Source organism: Apodemus sylvaticus, chromosome 7 (genome assembly GCF_947179515.1).
Source record: "Apodemus sylvaticus chromosome 7, mApoSyl1.1, whole genome shotgun sequence".
Lineage (NCBI taxonomy): Eukaryota > Metazoa > Chordata > Mammalia > Rodentia > Muridae > Apodemus > Apodemus sylvaticus.
Window position 1 is genome coordinate 73,174,742 of NC_067478.1, and position 22,526 is coordinate 73,197,267.

Below are 22,526 nucleotides of genomic sequence, written 5' to 3' on the forward strand. Positions count from 1 at the left end.
AACCTGCTTTCTGATTATAGATGACACCTTCTATACCCTCACATGAGGAGGGATGGGGGTTGTCCTTTAACCTCTTTTAAAAGGGCATCAATCCCATTTATGAAAATCCTCACTCTTAATTACCTCCTAAAGTATTCACCTACTATCACTTTGGAAAGCTAGGATTTCAGCATGAATTTTGAGGGGACACAGCCATTGAGCACACAGCACTGTGATTAAATACTTAATGTGTTTATGTCAAAACCAGGGTTGTTATATAAATGTTTTATAAATAATTTTGGTGGCTGGGTTCCCAAGGTGTTACTGTTTCACACAGATTTTTTCCTCTTCCTTTGTGCTCCATAGATCTTAAGAATCAGTGAAGATTGACTTGATAGTGAACCTTTATTAACACCTTCTTGAGTGCTATGTAGGAATGATTTAAAGATAAGGGGATGGAATTCAAGCAGAAATCCTTTGTGAAGTACATGTAAATTATTCTTTAATCACTAGAAATCGATGGTGTCTGGGTTAGAGAGATTTCTCAGTAGGTAAAATGCGGTGTAAGCATATGGACCTGAGTTCAGCTCCCCAGCACTCATGTAAAAGTCAGGCACATGGGAGCACATCCGTAATCCCTGTGCTGGGAGGCATAGGCAGAAGGATCTCTGGAGGCTCCCTGGCCAGCAAGGCTAGCTTAATTCAGTGAGAGACCCTGTACCCCCATTTCCCTACCGAAAGGTAGAGGGACTGGAGAGATGGCTCAGTGGGTAAAGTGCTTGTCCTGGGTTTGAGTCCCACAACCCACTTAAAGGCACTTACCCACTGTAGCCCTAGTACTGGAGTGATGGTGGTTGTGGCAGAGACAGGTAGATGGGGGGGGGGGTGTTGATGAGCAGCCAGTCCAGGTGAAACAGGGAGCTCCAGCTTCAGTGAGAGACCTTGTTTTAAAAAAACAAAACAAAAACAACTAAGATTGAGGAAAATACCCAGTGTCCACCTCTGACCTTCCCATTTGCATGCCCACATGTGTTATCCCTTCCTTACAACACAAAAGTGCAAACAAAAAGTGATTGAAATAGAAAATGAGTGAGTGAATAAACATCTCACATTAACTGTTGGCATCCACACACATACATACCTACACACATATACATACCCCTACACACTGCTGTTATATGCTAGGTAATATAACAGACTTCCCTAATGGTACAATATAAATATTGTGGAATTGTCATTTCTGAAATTGTTGACATAAAAATTACAAATGGCTGGGGCAGGAGAAATGGCTAAGAGGTCCAAGAGTATAATTTCCTTTTCCAGAGGACCCAGGTTTAATTCCCAGCAGCCATGTGATGGTTCATTACCAGTTTTGGGGGAATCCAGTACCTCTTCTGGTCTCATGTACCTCTAGTCTTCTCTAGACATGCAAGTCATAAATAGACACACTTCTTGGCAAACATCCATATATGAAGAATAATAAAATAAAAATTTAAAAATTAAAAAGATTGAAAATTGCTTGTTCAATAAAATTAAGTCAATATAATTCTTTGTGCATATTTTAGTTTTTTTCTGGGTGGTATATCTTATATCTTTGGGTAAGCCTTGCTTAATATGGTGCTAGTTAGTTAGGTTTTGTTTTGTTTTGTTTTTGTTATTTGTTTTTTTTGTTTTTGTTTGTTTTTTTTTTTTTTTTTTGGCCAGCTTGACTAATCATCTAGGAAGAGGGAATCTAAATTGAGAAAATAGAGAAGTCTGTGGGGCATTTTCTTAGTTGATGATTGATATGAGATGGTCCAGCCCATTGTGGGTGGTGTCACCTTTGGGTAGGTGGGCAGAGGTAGTACAAAAAAGCAAGTGAGCCAGCCAGAAATAAGCCAGTAAATAGCATTTGTGACCTCTGCTTCAGTTCCTGTGTCCAGTTGAGTCCTACCCTGATTTTCCCTCATGATAGACTGTAAGCTTTAAGCTGAAATACACTCCCCCTCCCAGTTTGCTGTCTTATTACAGCAATAGAAAGCAAACTCTGACAAATGTAGACAGATTGTGGTTCAGTGCTGGAGTTGCCCTTAAAAAAGTTTCTCTTACATATTAAGGGTTTTATTAATGATGCTAAGTAGCTCCTTTTTATTTGTATGTACTGGTTGGTATAGGAGGAGACAGGTGGGCCTCAGCTGCCATTTCCCAGGAGCTGGCCACTTTGGTTTTGAGACTGGGGTTTTCCTGGGATATGGGCCTTGCTTACCTGGTTAGACAGATTGGCTGGGCAGTGAATCTCAGCAGTCCTCCCTTGCTGCTTCCCTGGTCCTGGGATTACAATTGTAGGTAACCACACTTTCTGTTTTTTAAATGGGTACTGAGAGTTGAAATCATATGCTCATGCTTGTGTGACAAGCACTTTACTGGTTGAAATAACTTCCCAGCTCCTGTTTCTGTTGTTTTGAGTCAGGTCTTTGTAGCTCAGAGTGACCTTAATTTAAATAGTAGGTTCATTATATATTTTGAAGGCATGCAAAAGTGGAGAATGAACTGCTATATATCAGTCTTTGAGAAATTATACATGAATGATATTTTCCCATAAAAGCTACTCACCTATACATTTTATTTGTAAAGATTTTGGATATTGGCCTGCTTTTAAATACAGTGTAGCAAGCAAGAGATAGTGTTGTTATTTTCACTGGATCATGCCATATTGACAGGAAAAATACTTTTTGGTTGAAGTATTCATGGTGGCATATACTGAAGCAATTGAAAAACTCTCTAAACAATAAGGAATTATAAAGTTTCAGTATAACTCTTAAAGACACTCATTTTTGCTCTAATACACTTAAGTTTGTACTGATCAAAATTGTAAAAAATTATTGATAGCATTTGAATATATCTATAACAAGATTAAGTACCAAACTCAGGAAAATATTAAGACTTTTTAAAAATTACCCACTCATCCCCTTACTACCCCCAATTTTATGTTCTCTTTCTAATATTTTATTTATTTTTAATGGCTCACTGACTTCAGTTTGTGCTGCCTATAACTCCTGGGTGTGGGGCCATCTACTGGAGTGGTGTTGAGTTGTAAAGAAAACTGACTCTCCCTTCCCTAGAAGGCACTTAGTGATCATAGGTCCTCAGGAGTGGGAGCTCACGACAATTCCCACTCTGTGCTAGAATGTTGACTGGCTTTATGTTGTTCAGGTCACGTACAGGCAACCACAGTTGCTGTGAGTGTATGAGTACAGTGCTCCCATCATGCCCTGAAGACACTATTTTGCCCTAGCCCTCCCTGACCACTAACCAAGCCGAATACTAATCTGTGGGTTTGCCATATGAGATATAGCACCGTAATAAAATTATCTAATATGTAGTCTATTGTGGCTTGCTATTTCTGTTGGGCACATTTTAAAGAATTGTTTATACCACAGCATGTACTAGCACTTTGCTCCTATTTGTGAGTAGCTAGTGTTCCATTGTGTAGGTATCTCACATTTTATTTACATGTTGGACAATTCTTGGTCATCTGTATGTTTATATTTTTAGTTGTTAGGACATTGATGTTGTGGACATTCTGTGTAAGTTTTGTGTGGTGTTGTGTTTTCATTCTATGTGAGTGAATATAGGAGTGAAATTGTTGGATTATATGGTAATTGTCTGCTTAATTCACTGAGGAACTACTAAATGTGTGCTGTGGTACGTCAGCTGTACAGATTACATTCCCGCTGTGGGGGAAGGTTGCAATTTCTCAGTTTCCTTTGACATTCTAGTCCTGTCTTTTTGACTGTAAATACTTCAGTGATGTGAAGTGATATGTCATTGTGGTTTTGATTTGTTTTTCTAATGCCTAGTGATTTGAACATTTTCTCTTGTGCTTGTTAGTAATTTGACTATCTTTTTTGCAGAAATGAGGACATGACCTACATAGTGCTACTATTTTAATTTGAAATGTGTTTCACACTTTTGTTCTCTTTGAATTATTTTTTAAAATCCATGTCATTAAAGGGATTGCTTCTCAGAGATCCTTGTAATCTTGAGATGCTCTGTTGTGAAGCATGTATTACTTACTTGTGTTTATTTGTGCATACATTATAGTAATTTTCTTTTGGTGCAAAGAACTATCTTGGATTTTCCTAGAAAAACGAAAATTATGATTTTTTTCTCTTGAGACAATGTTTTGCTATGTAGCCCAGGCTGCCCTCTTAGAATTCTTCTGTCCCAGCATTGTGACTGATTTCAGTTTGGAGATAGAGATAATAGTCTATTGAGTACCAAATTGAACATTAGTATTAAAGGCACAGTGATAAGACTGGAATAAATTAGAAGCTGGTAGGGTTTAAGAGGTTATTCCATTTGAGCCATTCTTACTCTGTTTTTTGAAGGTGTATTTAAATTTAATAATTACAGGTCTTTGATGTTTGCAATTATAGGATAGTTATTGTTTAGGAAATCAGGAAACTATTGGTAAATATTCCCTCATAATCTGTGTATTACACAGCGCTGGGTTCTTTCTGCAGAGTTACCAGGTTTTGAGTGGTGGTTTTGTGTTCTTCACACAAAATTTCATTGCCTTTGAAAATAACCTAATGGAGTAGGTATTTTATTCTCATTGTCTAATTGTGAGCTAGAAGTTAAAAGCAATTAGATAACTTTCCTAAAGGTTGTATAATTTGTACATGGCAGCCTTGGGATATGTGTGAGTCTGACTTTTCAGATCACATTCTTTTCACTATTTCCTGTGACTCTCAGCTCTGTCTTTCAGCAGGTTCCACATTCTTCTGTCTTCCCTTACAGCTAAATTCATGGTCATAGGATTTTGTGTCTGCTTGCAAAGTATGTACACTAAAGCTGTCTTTATTGGGAAGGCTTGTAGAATTCACAGCTCATAGACTAGTTCTGGAATGATTGCAAGAAGATATTTCTGCTTAACCAGTGAGCCAGACAGCGCTGTGTTCTTTCTGCAGAGTCTTTTGAGTACCTACTCTAAGGGACTCCAGTAGGGGAGAGGTCTTCAGATATTGATATTGACCCTCAGGGCCTTGACATATGAGGGTATTGGGAGAAAGAGTGCCTAGTTTTCTGGAATATTTCAGAAACTATTAGGATATCTTTGTATCATATGGTTGAAATTTTCACTCTAGAACACTATCATTTAGTTTTGTAAAGATATTATTTTATATTGTGGAAGGGAAAAAGTCCTGAGGGAAAAATAACTTATCTTAAATTACATAATTATGATAATAGTAAATAGTTAAATTGGAAGTCAGTCCCAAAGTGTATACTCCTCCCTGATATATGTGTTCATTTCAGAATATATGTATCTCCATCTATAGTTTCCTGATAGATTTGTAATTTTTCTAATTATGGCCTTTAAAAATATTGAGGTATAATTCACCTAAGAAAAATGTATCCATTCTAAGTGAGTAGTTCCTTAAACAGTGACAAATTTACAATAACTGTGAGTAGCTACTCCATTTGTAAAACATTTGTTTTCTTCTGTAATTTTTATTTTATGAATATGGGTGTTTTGCCTGCATTTATGTCTGTACACCATATATATACATTCTTTCAGTGCCTACAGAAACCAGAGGAGGGCACTGGTTCCCTTGGAACTTGAGTTATAAATGGTTTCAAGACTCTATGTGGGTACTGGCAATTGAACCTGGGTCCTCTGGAAGAGTAAAGAGTGCTCTTAACCCTTGAGCCATCTCCCCAGCCCATTTGTTGAATATTTCTATCCTTCAGGAGGTTTTTGTCCCATCTAATCCCTCCAACCAGTTCACCTATTTATTTATTTATTTATTTATTTATTTATTTATTTATTTATTTATTTATTTATTTAAATCATTTTACTTGTTTACTTTTTTTTTTTTTTTTTTTTTTTTTTTTTTACTTTTTTTTTGAGACAGGGTTTCTCTGTCCTAGAGCTCACTTTATAGATCAGGCTGGCCTCAAACTCAGAAATCTGCCTGCCTCTGCCTCCCAAGTGCTGGGATCAAAGGCATGCGCCACTATTGCCAGGGTCTGTTGTTTACATTTAAAATGATATCTGCCTTCCTAGTTACCCTTCTACAACCCCCCCCATCCCATCTCCCCTCTTCCCCTTCCTCTTTGCCTTTATGATGGAGGGTGCTTCTCTACCCAGTCACCCACTCCTGGCTCATCAGTCTAGCATCCCCCTATGCTGGGGCATCAAACCTCTACAGGACCAAGGGCCTCCCCTCCCATTGATGTCAGATAAGGCCATTCTTTGCTACATATGTATCTGGAGTCATGGATCCCTCCATGTATATTTTTTTGGTTGGTGGTTTAGTCTCTGGGAGTTCCAGATGGTCCAGTTAGTTGACATTGTTCTTCCAATGAAGTTGCAGTCTCCTTTATCTCCTTCAATTCTTCCCCTTACTCTTCCATTGGGGTTCCTGAGCCCAGTCTGATGGTTGCTGTGAGTATATGCATCTGTATTGGTCAGGTGCTGGTAGAACCTCTCAGGGAACAGCCATACCAGGTTCCTGTCAGCATGTACTTCTTGGGATCAGCAATAGTGTGAGGGTTTGGTGTCTGCGGATGGGATGGATCCCTAGGTGGGATGATGTCAGGATGGTCTTTCCTTCTATCTCTGTTCCATTTTTTGTCCCTGTCTTTCCTTTGGATGGGAACATTTCTGGGTTAATAATTTTGAAATGGGTGGGTGGCCCCATCTCTCAACTGGGCACATGTCTATCTACTGGGATAGATCTTTACCAACCCTACATCAGATAGAGGGCTAATATCCAAAGTATACAAAGAACTCAAGAAGTTAGACTCCAGAGAACCAAATAACCCTATTAAAATGGGGTACAGCTAAAAAAAGAATTCTCAACTGAGGAATCTTGAATGGCTGAGAAGCATCTAAAGAAATGTTTAACATCCTTAGTCATCAGGAAAGTGAAAATCAAAATGACCCTGAGATTCCACCTCACACCAGTCAGAATGGCTGAGATAAAAAATGCAGGTGACAGCACATGCTTGTGAGTATGTGGAGAAAGAGGAACACTCTTCCATTGTTGGTGGGACTGAAAGTTGGTAAAACCACTTTGGAAATCAATCTGGTGGTTCCTCAGAAAATTGTAAATAGTTCTACCTGAAGACCCACTACTACCTATACCACTACTGGGCACATACCCAAATGATTCTCCAATATATAACAAGGACACATGCTCTGGTTATATACCCAAAAGATGCTCCAACATATAACAAGGACATATGTTCCACTATGTTTATAACAGCCTTATTTATAATAGTCACTTTCTGTTTAAAGCTAAGTTTACTTTTGCCTAATATGTAGCTTTATATAAATGGAATCATTGGCTATTCTCTTGTTTGTCATTTCTTTCTATGGGAGTAATATTCTGTTACATTGATATACTACAATTTGTTTATTATTCTGTTGATGGATTTTTGAATTGTTTCCAGTTTGGAGCTATTGTACATAAAACTGCTTTGAATATTTGTTCATAGACTTGTGTGAAAATACTGTTTTTTGGGGGGGATGGGTAAATATGTAACAGTCATTCTTATATATGAGAATACTGCTACAGAGGTTAATGGCTTTTAAAATGTTTCTTTTTAACATCCTCATATGCAAGTGTTTTGATAAAATCCACTTTTCATTCTCCCCACTCCAATTCTTTCCCTGTTCTCCCATCCACTTTCCTTCCAACTACATGTGATCTCTCTTTAAAGATATCCATGGAGTCTGTTTAGCACTGCCTGTTTGTACATATGTGTGACTTTATCTGCTGGTATCCTATCAGGGTCTACATCTCAGAAGAAAACTGTCTTTCTCTTCAGCAGTCACCATTTGGCAAATAGCTCCTCAGACAGGGGTGGGACTTCATGAGCCCCTTCCACTTTGATCCTGTGATTTTGGCTGGCTTGATCTTGTGCATTGATATGTGGTCCCAGCTTCTGTGAGTTCTTGTGTGTGTGTGTTGCTTGCTTAATATGTGTAAGGCTTAGGTTTGATCCCAGAACTGTAGAAACAAACAAACAAAAGACCCCCCCACACACACAAACCCCACAATTCACCTTCATGAAGATGACTTTGAACTGTGTTTGAAGAATTGGTGGCTTTAAAATCTTTTCTTTTACATTTGTGTGCATATATGCTTGCGCTTGAGATCAGAGAATAAGTTGCCAGAGTTGATTCTCTCTTCTTACCATATGAATTCTAGGCATATGGCTCTGGTCTTCAGATTTGGCACCAAGTGCCAAGGGAAATGTGCTACTCATAGTGGGTTGGGTCATCCCACATCACATAATTCAGACAATTCTGCACAGATGTGTCTGCAGTCCAATCCAGTGTAGACAAGGCCTCATTGAAACTGCCTTCCTAGTGATTCTAGATTGACAATTCAAGTTGAAAATTAAAGCTAACCATCACAGAATATCTAAGAGCTAAACTCTTTAGATGTTTTCAAGTATTACTATTAGCCATAGTTTCTAGTCTGTACAATAAACCTCTATAATTTTGTGTCATTTAATCTGTATCTTCCTACTTCTTGCCCCAGTCTCCTAGTTCCTGGCTATTATCATTCTTCTTTCTGCTTCTATGAGACCAGTTATTTTATATTTTACAAATAAGATCACACAATATTTATTTTTATGTGGTTGACTTTTTTCTTAGCATAATATCCTTCAGATTTACCTGTGTTGTTGAAAATGACAAGATTTCCTTTTTTAGAGGTTGACTACTATAGCATACCCTTTCACAATTAGCACATTTTCCTTATATACTCATTCATTGATAGACACTTAGGTTGATTATCTTGGATATTGTGATTAGTGCTGAAAAGAGTATGTAATGCAACTATAACTTTGATATTATTATTTTATTTCTTTTAGATATTTACCAAGAGTGGTGTTGTTGAATCATACAGTATTTTTGAAAAATATTTTACGGAATCTCCATATTTATTATTACATGTTGGAGAATCTTCTGGGTATATGCCCAGGAGTGGTATAGCTGGGTCCTCTGGTAGTATTATGTCCATCATAGCAGCCTTATTTGTAATAGCCAGAAGCTGGAAAGAACCCAGATGTCCCTCAACAGAGGAATAGATACAGAAAATGTGGTACATTTACACAACGGAATACTACTCAGCTATTAAAAACAATGAACTCATGAAATTATTAGGCAAATGGATGGAACTAGAAAATATCATCATGTGTGAGGCAACCCAATCACAAAAGAACACACTCACTGATAAGTGGATATTAGCCCAAAAGCTCCTAGTACCCAAGATACAATTCACAGATCACATGAAGCTCAAGAAGAAGGAAGACCAAAGTATGGATACTTTGGTTCTTCTTAGAAGGGGAAACAAAATACCCATGGGAGGAGATACAAAGTGGAGCAGAGACTGAAGGAAAGACCATTTAGAGACTTCCCCACCTGGAGATCCATCCCATATACAGTCACCAAACCCAGACACTATTGTGGATGCCAACAAGAGCTTGCTGACAGGAGCCTGATATAGCTGTCTCCTGAGAGGCTATGCCAGTACCTGACAAATACAAAGGTGGATGCTCTCAGCCAACCATTGGACTGAGCACATGGTCCCCAATGGAGGAGCTAGCGAAAGAACTGAAGGAGCTTGCAGTCTCATAGGAGGAACAACGGTATGAATCAACCAGTACCCCAGAGCTCCCAGGGACTAAACCACCAACTGAAGAGTACACATGGAGGGACCCATGGCTCCAGTTGCATATGTAGCAGAGGATGGCCTTGTTGGACATCAAAGGGAGGAGAGGCCCTTGGTCCTGAGAAGGCTCGATGCCCCATTGTAGGGGAATGCCAGGACAGGGAAGTGGGAGTGGGTGGGTTGGTGACTAGGGAGAAGGGGTACAGGATATGGGATAGGGGTTTTCGGAGGGGAAACGAAAGGGGATAACATCTGAAATATAAAGAAAATATTTAGTAAAAAAGAGGAATCTCTGTACTGTTTTCTATGAAAGCTGTGCTGATTTATGTTCCAAATAATGGTGTAAATCACTTCTTTTTCTCCTAGAGTCTTTGAGATAAATACCATTTGATGCTGGAGTATAATTTTCTTAATGTATTGTTTGGGTTCAGTAGTCCTTAGAGTTCTTGCTTCTATATTCATCAGGTGTATTGGCTTGTAGTCTCCTCTTTATCTTTCCCTTCCTCTGCATATATTTGATTTTGGCATCAGTGTAATATTAGTAATATAGACTAAAGTTGGAATGGTTCTCTTCCAGATTTTTAGAATAGTTTGATAATTCAGAGCAGTCATCTTTAAAGTTTGGTAAGATTCAGCAGTAAAACCGTTTGGTCCTGGAATTTTCTTTGTTGGGAGTCTTCTTTTTTTTTTTTAATATATATTTTTATTTTCAATATTCTTTGTTTACAATCCAAAAGCTTTCCTCTTTCCCAGTTCCCCCCTCCCCATATGTCCCATAAGTCCTCTTCTCTCCATCTGTTCTCCTATCTTTCCCCCTCCCTTTTCTCTGTCCTGGTAATCCCCTACAATGCTGGATCAAGCCTTTCCAGGATTCGGGCCCTCTTCTTCCTTCTTCACGGGAATCATTTGATATGCTAATTGTATCTTCAGTATTCAGAGCTTCAGGGCTAATTAGTATCCACTTATCAATGATTGCATTCCATGTGTATTCTTTTGTGATTGCGTTACCTCACTTAGGATGATGTTTTCCAGTTCCATCCATTTGCCTAAAAAATTCATGAATTCATTGTTTTTAATTGCTGAATAGTACTCCATTGTATATATATACCACATTTTCTGTATCCATTCCTCCATTGAGGGATATCTGGGTTCTTTCCAGCTTCTGGCTATTATAAATAAGGCTGCTATGAACATAGTGGAGCATGTGTCCTTATTGCATGCTGGGGAATCCTTTGGGTATATGCCCAGGAGAGGTATAGCAGGGTCCTCCGGAAGTGTCATGTCCAGTTTTCTTAGGAACCGCCAGACTGATTTCCATAGTGGTTGTACCATCTTAACAATCCCACCAGCAGTGAAGGAGTGTTCCTCTTTCTCCACATCCTCGCCAACTTGTTAATGATCTGTTCAGGTTTTCTGAGTTCTTATGATTATATTCTGGCAGGTTTTAAGTATCCGTTAACTTATTCACTTTTTTTTTAATTGAGTATCTTCTTCATTTACACTGCCAATGATAAAACCTTTCCCAATTTCCCCCTCCCAAAAGCCCCCCTCCCCAACGATTCCCTCCCCCTCCTCCCTCCCCCTGCCTCCATGTATATGCCCCTCTACCCAACACAGTCCCACCTCTCCCCACCTTCCCCCCCCATCTGTTTCCCTTTGTTGTGGCCTCTATTGAGCCTTTACCTGACCAAAGATCACTCCTCTCACTGATGCCCAAAAAGGCATTCCTCTGCCACATTTTTGGCTGGAACCATGTATACCCCTTGGTTGATGATTCAGTCCCTGGGAGTCTTGAGGTGTGTGGGTGTCCTAAGTCATTGTTTTTCCCATGGGGCTATATACCCCTTCAGCCCCTCCGGAAAACCCTCCAGATCCTCCGTTGGGGACCCCAAGCTCAGTCCAAGCTTGGTTGCTAGTTTCTGCTTCTGAATTCGTAAGACTCTGGCAGGGCCCCTCTGGAGACAGCCATGGCATGCTCCTTTTGGTACATGCTTCTCATCGTAGTGTTGGGGTTTGCTGACTATTTATAGGATGAATCCCCAGGTAAGTCACTTGCTGGGTGGCCTTTACTTCAGACTCTGCTCCACACGTTGCCTCCCTTGTTGCTCCTGTGAGTATTTTGTTTCTCAGAGGAACCATAGCTCCCTCACTTAAGTCATTGCTCTGGAGCTTCCTGTGCTGGGTGAATTGCAATTTGTTTATTTTGAGCTTTTGAACTAGCATCCGCTTATTAGTGAGTGCATACCATGTGCTTTCTTTTGTGACTGGGATACCTCGCTCAGGATGACACTTTTTAGTTCCATCCATTTGCCTAAGAATTTCATGAATTCATTGTTTTTAATAGCTGAATAGTACTCCATTGTGTCTATATACCAGAGTTTCTGTATCCATTCCTCTGTTGAGGGACATCTGGGATCTTTCCAACTTCTGGCTATTATAAATAAGGCAGCTATGAATATAGTGGAGCATGTGTCCTTATTACATGTAGGAGCACTTTCTGGGTATATGCCCAGGAGTGGTATAGCTGGGTCCATAGATAGTACTATGTCTAATTTTCTGAGGAATCACCAAACTGATTTCCAGAGTGGTTTTACAAGCTTGCATTCCTACCAACAATGGAGAAGTGTTCCTCTTTCCCCACATCCTCTCTAGCATCTGCTGTCCCATGAATTTTTTCAACTTTGCCATTCTGACTGGTGTAAGGTGGAATCTCAGTGTTGTTTTGATCTATTCATAGTACTGCACAGTGGTTTTTTTGTATTTACTGTGAGATCTTTTGTAATGTATTTCTACCTCTCGAAGAAAAGTTCATTGCTCTTACCTGATGAGACATTGCTTCAGACCCTGAAACTTTTCTCAATTAATTTAGTCATATCTAGATAGATTTTGGTATAATATTAAGAATTCATATATAGATTCTCTTCTGTTTCTTTTTTTTTTTTTGTCAACTAGACATAAACCTAGATATATCTGGCTAGAGCAGTGGTTCTTAGCCTGTGGGTAATGGTACCTTTGGCAAACCTCTGCCACCAAAAATGCTTACATTATAATTCATAATGGCAAAATTACAATTATGAAGTAGCAATGAAAATTATTTTATGGTGGGGAGTCGCCACAATATGAGAAACTGTATTAAAGAGTTGCAGCATTAGGAGGGTCGAGAACCCCTGGGCTAGAGGAAACTCAATTGAGAAAATACCTTCATCAGGTTGCCTAATGGCAAGTCTGTGGGGTAGTCTGTCTGTCTGTCTGTCTGTCTGCCTGTCTTTCTGTCTGTCTATCTATCTATCTATCTATCTATCTATCTAATCTTATCTATCTATCTATCTATCTATCTATCTATCTATCTATCTATCTATCTATCTAACATTATTCACTTTACACCCAGATTGCAATCCCCCTCCCTGTTCCTCCCAGTTCCACTCTCACAACCCTCCTTCTCCCATACTTCCTATGGGTACCAATCTCCCCTGGTACATCAAGTAGCAGCATGACTAGAGGCATCCTCTCCCACTGAGGCTAGACAAGGTAGCCCAGTTAGGGGAAAGGGATCCAAAGGTAGGTAACAGTCAGAGACAGCCCCACTCCAATTGTTAGGGGACCCACATGAAGTATTTTCTTGATTAATGGTTGATGATAGAGGGCCCAGTCCACTGGGAGGTGGTGCTACCCCTGAGGTGGTCCTAGGTGGCATAAGAAAACAAATTGAGCAAGCCATGGGAAGCCAGTGATGAATGTTCTTCCATGGCTTCTGCTTCAGTTTTTGTTTCCAGTTTCTTGCCAAGTTGCTTAGTCTAATCAGACAATTTTCTCTTTCTTTTGACTTTTAAATTGATCTTACCTGTTTTCTGGACTTGTTAAAAATTAAGTTCTATTTTGATATTTAATTTCCTTTTTGATGCTGCTGCTGCTGCCTCCTCCTCTTCCTCCTCCTCTGCCTCTGGCTCTTTCCCCCCTCCCTCTCCCTTTTTGTCTCCCTCTCTCCTTTTTAAACTAGCCACTCATTGTTTTAAAATTTCCTTTTAGAAATGCTTTTGTCATGTTCATATGTGTTTACTGCTCTAGAGATGGTAGGACTTGGGAGAATGGAGCTGAAGGTGAGGGGAACTTAAGTTCTTATACAATAGTCAACTTTATTCAGAGCATCAGACAGTTATACTCTGGGTTAAGAGGAGTCACATGAGTACACATGTACATATGAGTAAAATGTACAACCACAGGGCAAGCTGCATGTGGTGGGCAAGTTGCACAAGGCAAAAACATGCTTTTCCATAGGGGCATATAAACAAATAACAATAGCCAATTGTAATGAGTAATCTGAAGTAAACCCACTCCTATCTGCTACACCTGAAAGAGGCACAAAAGCATGTTTAAGAATGATTTTGTGTTTTTGAAGAAACCGGGTCACAAGACTCTTTCTTGTCTTCCTGCAGTTTTCTAGCAAGCACTCAAAATTCTCACATGACTATATTCCGGGACTGTTCTTATACATATGCATTGCTATTTAGGTTTCCATTTTTAGTTTATCCCATGGTATTTTATTTTTCCTTTGATTTCTTTAACCTATATGTTATTGGGGGATATGTTGTTGGGGAATATATTGCTCAGTTTTCACACATTTTTAAATTTAAAAATTTTCTCATCGATTTTTATAATAGTTTCATGCCATCTGTGGTCAAAAAGAAATTATTACTGCTAAAAACCTTGAATTTAGTATCACTTGTTTTGTGGTTTAGTATGTAATCCATCCTAGAAAATGTTTCATTTGTGATTAAAAATAGTGTGTACTCTGCTGTTGAGTATAATATTCTAAATATGTTTGATAGGTTCATTTGATCTGAATTATTTTTTCCTTAATGGTTGTATCAATGGTTGCCCAGATAATCTTTTTTTTTTTGCAAGAACTTTTTTTTATTATTTTTATACACTTTATCCCCCACTCTGCTAACCCCTGTTCAGCCTCTGACTGTTCCACATCCCATACCTCCTCCCTTCCCTGTCTCCACATGGATGTCCCTACCTGCCACCCCACCTGATTTCTAAACTCCCTGGGGCCTCAAGTCTCTTGAGGTTAGGTATTCATCTCTGGATGAATAAAGACCTGGCAGTTCTCTATTGTATGTGTGCTAGGGGCCTCATATCAACTGGTGTTTGGTGGTCCAGTGTTTGAGAGATCCCGGGGATCCAGATTAATTGAGACTGCTGGTCCTCCTACAGGGTCACCCTCAGCTTTATTTAGCCTTCCCTAATTCAGTAGCAGGGGTCAGCTACTTCTGTCTATTGGTTGGATGCAAATATCTGACTCTTCCAGCTGCTTGTTGGGTCTTCTGGAGTGTATCAAAACCATGCAGTTTTTTTATCACTATTGCTCTGTAGTAAAGTTTGAGGTCAGGGATGGTGATTTCCCCCACCATTCTTTTATTGTTAAAAATTGTTTTCACTATTCTGGGTTTTTTGCCTTTCCAGATGAATTTGAGAATTGTTCTTTTCATTGTCTTTGAGAATTGTGTTGGGATTGCATTGAACCTATAGATTGCCTTTGGTAGGATGGCCATTTTTACTATGTTAATTCTGCCAATCCATGAGCATGGAGTGTTTGATCATGATTTGATTTTTTAAAAACTGATTTAGCTTTTCTTATCTTTTGATTGGGGAATGTAATCCATTTACAGTTAATGATAGAGAGGCTCTTACTACTATAATTATGTTCTGATTTGTAGTTTTTTTCTTTTTTTACATTCAGATTCTCTCTTGATATTTTCCTTTGTGATTTTATTTATTTTTTTTTAATTTTTTTATTCGATATAATTTATTTACATTTCAAATGATTTCCCCTTTTCTAGCCCCCCACTCCCCGAAAGTCCCGTAAGCCCCCTTCTCTTCCCCTGTTCTCCCACCCACCCCTTCCCACTTCCCCGTTCTGGTTTTGCCGAATACTGCTTCACTGCGTCTTTCCAGAACAAGGGGCCACTCCTCCTTTCTTCTTGTACTTCATTTGATGTGTGGATTATGTTTTGGGTATTCCAGTTTTCTAGATTAATATCCACTTATTAGTGAGTGCATACCATGATTCACCTTTTGAGTCTGGGTTACCTCACTTAGTATGATGTTCTCTAGCTCCATCCATTTGCCTAAGAATTTCATGAATTCATTGTTTCTAATGGCTGAATAGTACTCCATTGTGTAGATATGCCACATTTTTTGCAACCACTCTTCTGTTGAGGGATACCTGGGTTCTTTCCAGCATCTGGCAATTATAAATAGGACTGCTATGAACATAGTAGAGCATGTATCCTTATTACATGGTGGGGAATCCTCTGGGTATATGCCCAGGAGTGGTATAGCAGGATCTTCTGGAAGTGAGGTGCCCAGTTTTCGGAGGAACCGCCAGACTGATTTCCAGAGTGGTTGTACCAATATGCAACCCCACCAGCAGTGGAGGAGTGTTCCTCTTTCTCCACACCCTCTCCAACACCTGCTGTCTCCTGAATTTTTAATCTTAGCCATTCTGACTGGTGTAAGATGAAATCTCAGGGTTGTTTTGATTTGCATTTCCCTAATGACTAATGAAGTTGAGCATTTTTTAAGATGCTTCTCCGCCATCCGAAGTTCTTCAGGTGAGAATTCTTTGTTTAACTCTGTACCCCATTTTTTAATAGGGTTGTTCGGTTTTCTGGAGTCTTAACTTCTTGAGTTCTTTATATATATTGGATATTAGCCCTCTATCTGATGTAGGATTGGTGAAGATCTTTTCCCAATTTGTTGGTTGCCGATTTGTCCTCTTGATGGTGTCCTTTGCCTTACAGAAACTTTGTAATTTTATGAGGTCCCATTTGTCAATTCTTGATCTTAGAGCATATGCTATTGGTGTTCTGTTCAGAAACTTTCTCCCTGTACCGATGTCCTCAAGGGTCTTCCCCAGTTTCTTTTCTATTAGCTTCAGAGTGTCTGGCTTTATGTGGAGGTCCTTGATCCATTTGTATTTGAGCTTAGTACAAGGAGACAAGGATGGATCAATTCGCATTCTTCTGCATGCTGCCCTCCAGTTGAACCAGCACCATTTGTTGAAAAGGCTATCTTTTTTCCCACCCTTTCATTTCTTATAGGCTAATCTGGTGGTGATGAACTTCCACAGGCCTTACTTGTTTGGGAGGATTGCAATTTTAAATAGGGCTCATTAAGAAAGTTACAATTGGCAAAGACAGAAAGGGGCCCAAGCATAAATCTCTGAGCATGTCCTAAGAAACATAAAGAGGCTGTGTGACTGGGATGGAATGGAGCCTAGAAAGGAGCTGGAAAGACTGGGAGAAAACTGGGATGGGGTAGATGACTGTGAGGACCTTGTTTCTCCGAGGGAGATGGAGTGGAGTTGGCAATTTGTGAACATGGTCAGTACAGCAATGTACTCATGCCTAAATTATGTACTGTGCCACACACATACTTAAAACTCATGTATAATGTTTTCACAGAGCTGTGTTTCTCTACCACCGTGGATTTTGGGACATTGTGACCACCCTGAAAGATAACCTGTTTTCATTTAAGGTAACTTCCATTTTCTCTCTATTCCCTTACCTTTTAACTATATGGATTTAATTATTCTGGACAATTCATATATATGTGATCTTTTATAACTTTTTCACAATGTATAATATTTTCAAAGTTCTTCTGTGATGAAACATGGGAACTTAATTCCCCTTTACAGCTAAATAATTTATTATATTGTTTGGTCATATCACATTGTGTTTAATATTTAGCTGATAGGTATGTATGCCATTTTGATTATTGGCTAATAATGCTATATGAACATTTGTGTTTAAGTTGTGTGTGTGTGTGTGTATGTGTGTGTGTTCCTGCGCGCGCGAGAGAGCATATATTTGCATTTGAGGTGCTGCTTTAAAAGTATATTTGTCATAATGCAGGTACCTGAGGCCAGGGTCTCAAGTACACTAGGCAGATATTCTCCCATCAGGCCATACCCCTAGCCTAGAAGTGTTTTTTAAAAAAAGGAATCTATTCACTTGATTGAGGCTAAATGACCTAGGTTCTTAGAATGTTTGGTTTTATTGCTACTTTCTTTTGTTCAGTGGTTCTTGTTATAGTGTTAGGTGTACACACACACACACACACACACACACACACACACACACACACACAGTCTTCTTTCTCTGCATATTGTTTTAGTAAAAATTTGACTACATTAAATAGTTTTCTTGAAAGGTAAGGTCTGTTCTGTGTGGATGCTTACATAAAAGGTGATTAAAATATCAAGATAAAAGTTCAATTTGTTGAAGTTCTTTTTTGAAGATTTATTTTTATTTTATATTAATGAGTTTGACTACATGTTTGTATATGTACTATGAGTATGCCTTGTGTCCATGGAAGTCAGAAGAGAGAGTTTGAGTTTCTGGATCTGAAATTATGAATGGACCTGAACCTGTGTCCTCTGGAAGAGCTACAAGTTCCTGTAACAATTGAACTATCTTTCCAGCTTCCACTTAATGGAAATTCTTAAGAAGAGGTTACACATTATTTTCTTTATTAAGTTGAGTCAACATTATTTAAAAATGAAATAGAATAGAGAAGGCAATAATGGATTACTTACAATAGGGATAAATATTCATGATCTTTTTCTTTTAGTTAAACATTATGAATTGGGTCAAGATATAAAATGTGGGGCTAGAGAGCAGCTCAGCTGTGAAGAATACCTGTTACTCCAGGTTTGGTTCCTAGTTGCTTCAGGGTGGCTTATAAGCCCCTGTGATTTTAGTCTCAGGGGAGTATAAAACCTTCTTCTGGCCTTTACAGCAATATGCTTTGTACATATTACATACATCAGGCACACTGTTATACACATTAAATAAAAAAGTAAACTTTCAACCAAGCATATAAAATGTCTATGTGTGTTTTGTGTTTAGAGTTATATTAAAAAGAAGTTTGGTGCCTCTGGATTAGGATATACTATGCTTGTCCTGTAATTAACATTGTTTCTTTTCCATTTTGTTTTTATATTTTGGAGTATTAAGGTACGATTCAGTGTGGAATATATAAAGCCTGTTGTATCTTATATATCCTAACAGATAATAAAATATAGTTTTATTCATTTTTTTGTATTTAATGTAATTAGGAACTTGGAAGATTAGAGATTTTTACCTTTTAATGATTAAATTATGATTTGATAATAAAGCAGTGACTAAGTGTGTATATATATGTATATATATATTTTTTTTTTTTTTAAATTGTAGGAATTATAGCCCATGGGATTATGTGGTAAATGACCTTGCCGTGGAAGAGAATTAAAGAATGATGGTAAGTACATATATTTTTATATTTATTTATTTGTTTGTTTATCTCTGTCTACATGTGCCATAGTGTGTTTGTGGGGAGTTAAGAGAACAGCAACAGGAGTTGATTCTCTCCTCTCATCACATGGGTCCTGGGGATCGAAGGGTCATTGGGCTTGGCAGCAAGTGCTTTTACCTACTGAGCTGTCTCATTAGCCACTATGATGGAACTGTTTTAAAAACCAATTTTAGGTTTTTTTCTTGCTTGTTTGCTTCTCTTTTCCTACTCCCTGCCATCTGTCTGTCACTTTTAGTTTCAGTCTTACTGCTGTTTCAGGCACTGCTGCTGCCTTCTTCTGGTCTGACACCTGAGGGATGTGGGGTAGGAAAACAGGTGAAAGCTTTCTTCTTGAATCCAGGATGGCCACTGATGTAGAGGTCCTAAGAACGGAAGCAAACATGTTCTCATCCCTTACACTTTTACCACCCAGTATTTTCAGGCACTTCTATACACCTTAAACTACTATACACCTTAAACTACTCAATTGGAGGGCTTAGGAAGAAGTAATGCTGTCTTGCCTAAGTCCCTCCTTTGGCAGACTTGAAGATAGGAGTAAGTTTTAGACCCCAGGGAACCAAATAACCCTATTAAAAATGGGGTACAGATCTAAACAAAGAATTTTCACCTGAAGAAATTCAGATGGCAGAGAGGCACCTTAAGAAGTGCTCAACATCATTAGTCATTAGGGAAATGCAAATCAAAACAACCCTGAGATTTCACCTTACACCAGTCAGAATGGTTAAGGTCAAAAACTCAGGAGACAGCAGATGTTGGTGAGAATGTGGAGAAAGAGGAACACTCCTCCACTGCTGGTGGGGCTGTAAGATGGTACAGCCACTTTGGAAATCAGTCTGGCGGTTCCTCAGAAAACTGGACATGATACTTCCGGAGGACCCTGCTACACCTCTCCTGGGCACATACCTAAAGGATTCCCTGGCATGCAATAAAGACACATGCTCCATTATGTTCATAGCAGCCTTATTTATAATAGCCAGAAGCTGGAAAGAACCCAGATGCCCCTCAAAGGAGGAATGGATACAGAAAATGTGGTATATTTACACAATGGAATACTACTCAGCAATTAGAAACAATGAATTCACAAAATGTTTAGGCAAATGGTTTGATCTGGAAAATATCATCCTAAGTGAGGTAACCCAATCACAAAAGAATACACATGGAATGCAATATCTGATAAGTGGATATTAATTAGCCCAGCAGCCCTGAATAGGCAAGGCACAAATCGCATAACAAATGACTCCCATGAAGAAGCATGGAGAAGGTCCTGATCCTGGAAAGGATTGATTTAGCATTGGAGGGGAATATAAGGACAGAGAAAAAAAGGAGGGAGGTGATTAGAGAATGGATGGAGAGAAGAAGGTTTATGGGACATATGGGGAGGGGGGATCCGGGAAAGGGGAAACCATTTGGAATGTAAACAAAGAATATAGAAAATAAAAATATTAAAAAAAAAAGAAGTATGTAAACTGTGGTCAGTGTTCAAAGTATTTGATTTCTTAGGGTGTATCAGGCAGGATTTGAGTATAACTTAATGATGATATTTGCTTTTATTTGAAACATTAAATATTTGAACAAGCCTGTGTAAAATCTCCATGTAGCACTAGGTGGCATGCTTTAACTTTGAGTAAAAATTTTATTGGTCTGAGCCTGAGTAAGAATGCTGTTGAAATAGAAAGCTGTAAGGTATTGATGTATCTGAGACTCACTGACTGCTTTTCAAACCTCGGTGCATATAGTAAGATGATTAAAAGATTTATTTTACTGACATGTTTATAAGAATTAAGTTGTTAGAAATGATCAGATTTTGAGATTTTACTGAAAGGAAGCCATTCAGCATGTTACAGAAAACATCTGTAATATAAACTGAAAAGTGTTCCAGGCAAATACAAGATGAATAGTAATATTTTTACATGTTAAATATTAGAATAAAGAATAAAAACAAAGTTTCAAGTTGGTGGCTTTTTCTCTGACTATGTCTTTCTGTATTAGGTATAAAAGAACTAAGTAGGTAATGCTGGTTTCATAGGAGAAAGGAACATTCAGTCTGAAGTTTCAAGTTTAGTATTACTGCAGTCTTGGGACTGTGAGGTCATCTGCTTTGGTTATTGGAAGCTCATTACTTTATGAGGACTCAAGTTAGAATATGATGTAGGAATAGTGAACTTTATGCCCTGATGTTTATACCTATAAGATTTCCTACAGGAGAATAAGAGAATTATCTGAAAGAGCTGAAAGTAAAGCATCTACTTAAACTTGTTCATTTGGTCTAGAGTTAATAGTGATACTTTTGTTTAAAACTATGTTTAGGCAATCTAAGTGATAGTGTTTTACAGTGTTACATCATTGGGAAGCACGAGAGTAAGTGAAGAAGAGATTGAGAATTTTGCAAATCTAGAGAGCATAGTATAATAAATTCCTATGAAAGCTTCAATTAGTTAGGTAGATGCTTCTGGGATTTTTTAGGCTAAGTCCAGAAGAGTGAGGGATGTAAATATAGACATTAAGTAGCAGGTTGAGAGTTCTGGAGAAAAGATGTGGATTAGTCTATGAACAGAGTGTTCATATAAGTAGCATCAATTTTCTAGTCATTTGGATATTTTAGTAGTTGTTAGTTCATTTGTTACTGAAACTATTTTTGTCACTCATTGATTTAGCAAGCATCTTTATTCCCTTTTCCACATGTAACACATTTTCTCTCTACCAGATTATTACCATGAGCATAAAAACATGCTGTCTTAAAAATCCCATTGTTTTTCTTTAAGGTCAAACTCCAAGAGATTTTAGCTTTAGTGTCTTATGTACATTCTCCTATTTGCCATTCTCTTCTGGACTTCCTTTTTGGGATTTTGATGTTACTCTACCCAGTAGACTTGTTATATGTAAGATGTGGTGCTGGTGTAGGCATAGAGTGGCAGATCTGCTGCTTGGCATAGCTGTTCAAGCTCTAGACTGTAGTAGTTTTGAATGAAATTTAAAGTTTTAAAGTTAGGGTTTTTAAACTTGAAAACAGACTTGATATCTGATGAGCCACATTCCAAATTTCAGATTGGTTTGTGTGTGCATGTTGTGGCGGCCCTCTTTTTCTATTGTTACATTGTTATTATGGTGCATGTTTAGAAATATGCATGTTTGTGTGTGTGTGTGTGTGTGTGTGTGTGTGTACAGGACAAGAGTCCTGTACATTGGATGCCATGCTCTTGTTTTCCCCCTTGCTTTCTGAGATAGTGTTTCTCACTGAACCTGTTGGCAGGAGCCCTTGGGTTCTGCTTCTAGTGCTGGGATTCTGGTGTATGTTGGCATACCTAGGTTTTTTTTTTTTTTTTTAAACCTGAGTTCTAGTGACCTAAATTGAGTTCTTCATATTTATAGATTTACCTTGCATGTTTATCTCCTTTACCCCATATAGCTGACAAATTTTCTCTATAGCATTCTTTCAGGGAACATAAAAATGTGATATGAGATTCTCTTAAAAAATTTGCTGCTTTTTCTTAGTGTTAGCAAGCACTTTATACATTT

At 38.4% G+C, this 22,526-nt stretch overlaps 1 protein-coding gene across 3 annotated transcripts in view; it reads left to right on the forward strand.

Annotated features, from left to right (window-relative positions):
* Positions 1-22,526, forward strand: part of Scaper (S-phase cyclin A associated protein in the ER) — a 414,909-nt gene that overhangs the window by 1,566 nt on the left and 390,817 nt on the right. For all 3 annotated transcript variants that reach the window (XM_052188286.1, XM_052188287.1, XM_052188288.1), the window contains exons 2-3: positions 17,120-17,192; positions 18,893-18,956. In XM_052188286.1, the coding sequence (XP_052044246.1) occupies positions 18,951-18,956 (6 nt within the window). In that variant the 5' untranslated portion in view covers positions 17,120-17,192; positions 18,893-18,950. The remainder of the gene's footprint in view (positions 1-17,119; positions 17,193-18,892; positions 18,957-22,526) is intronic.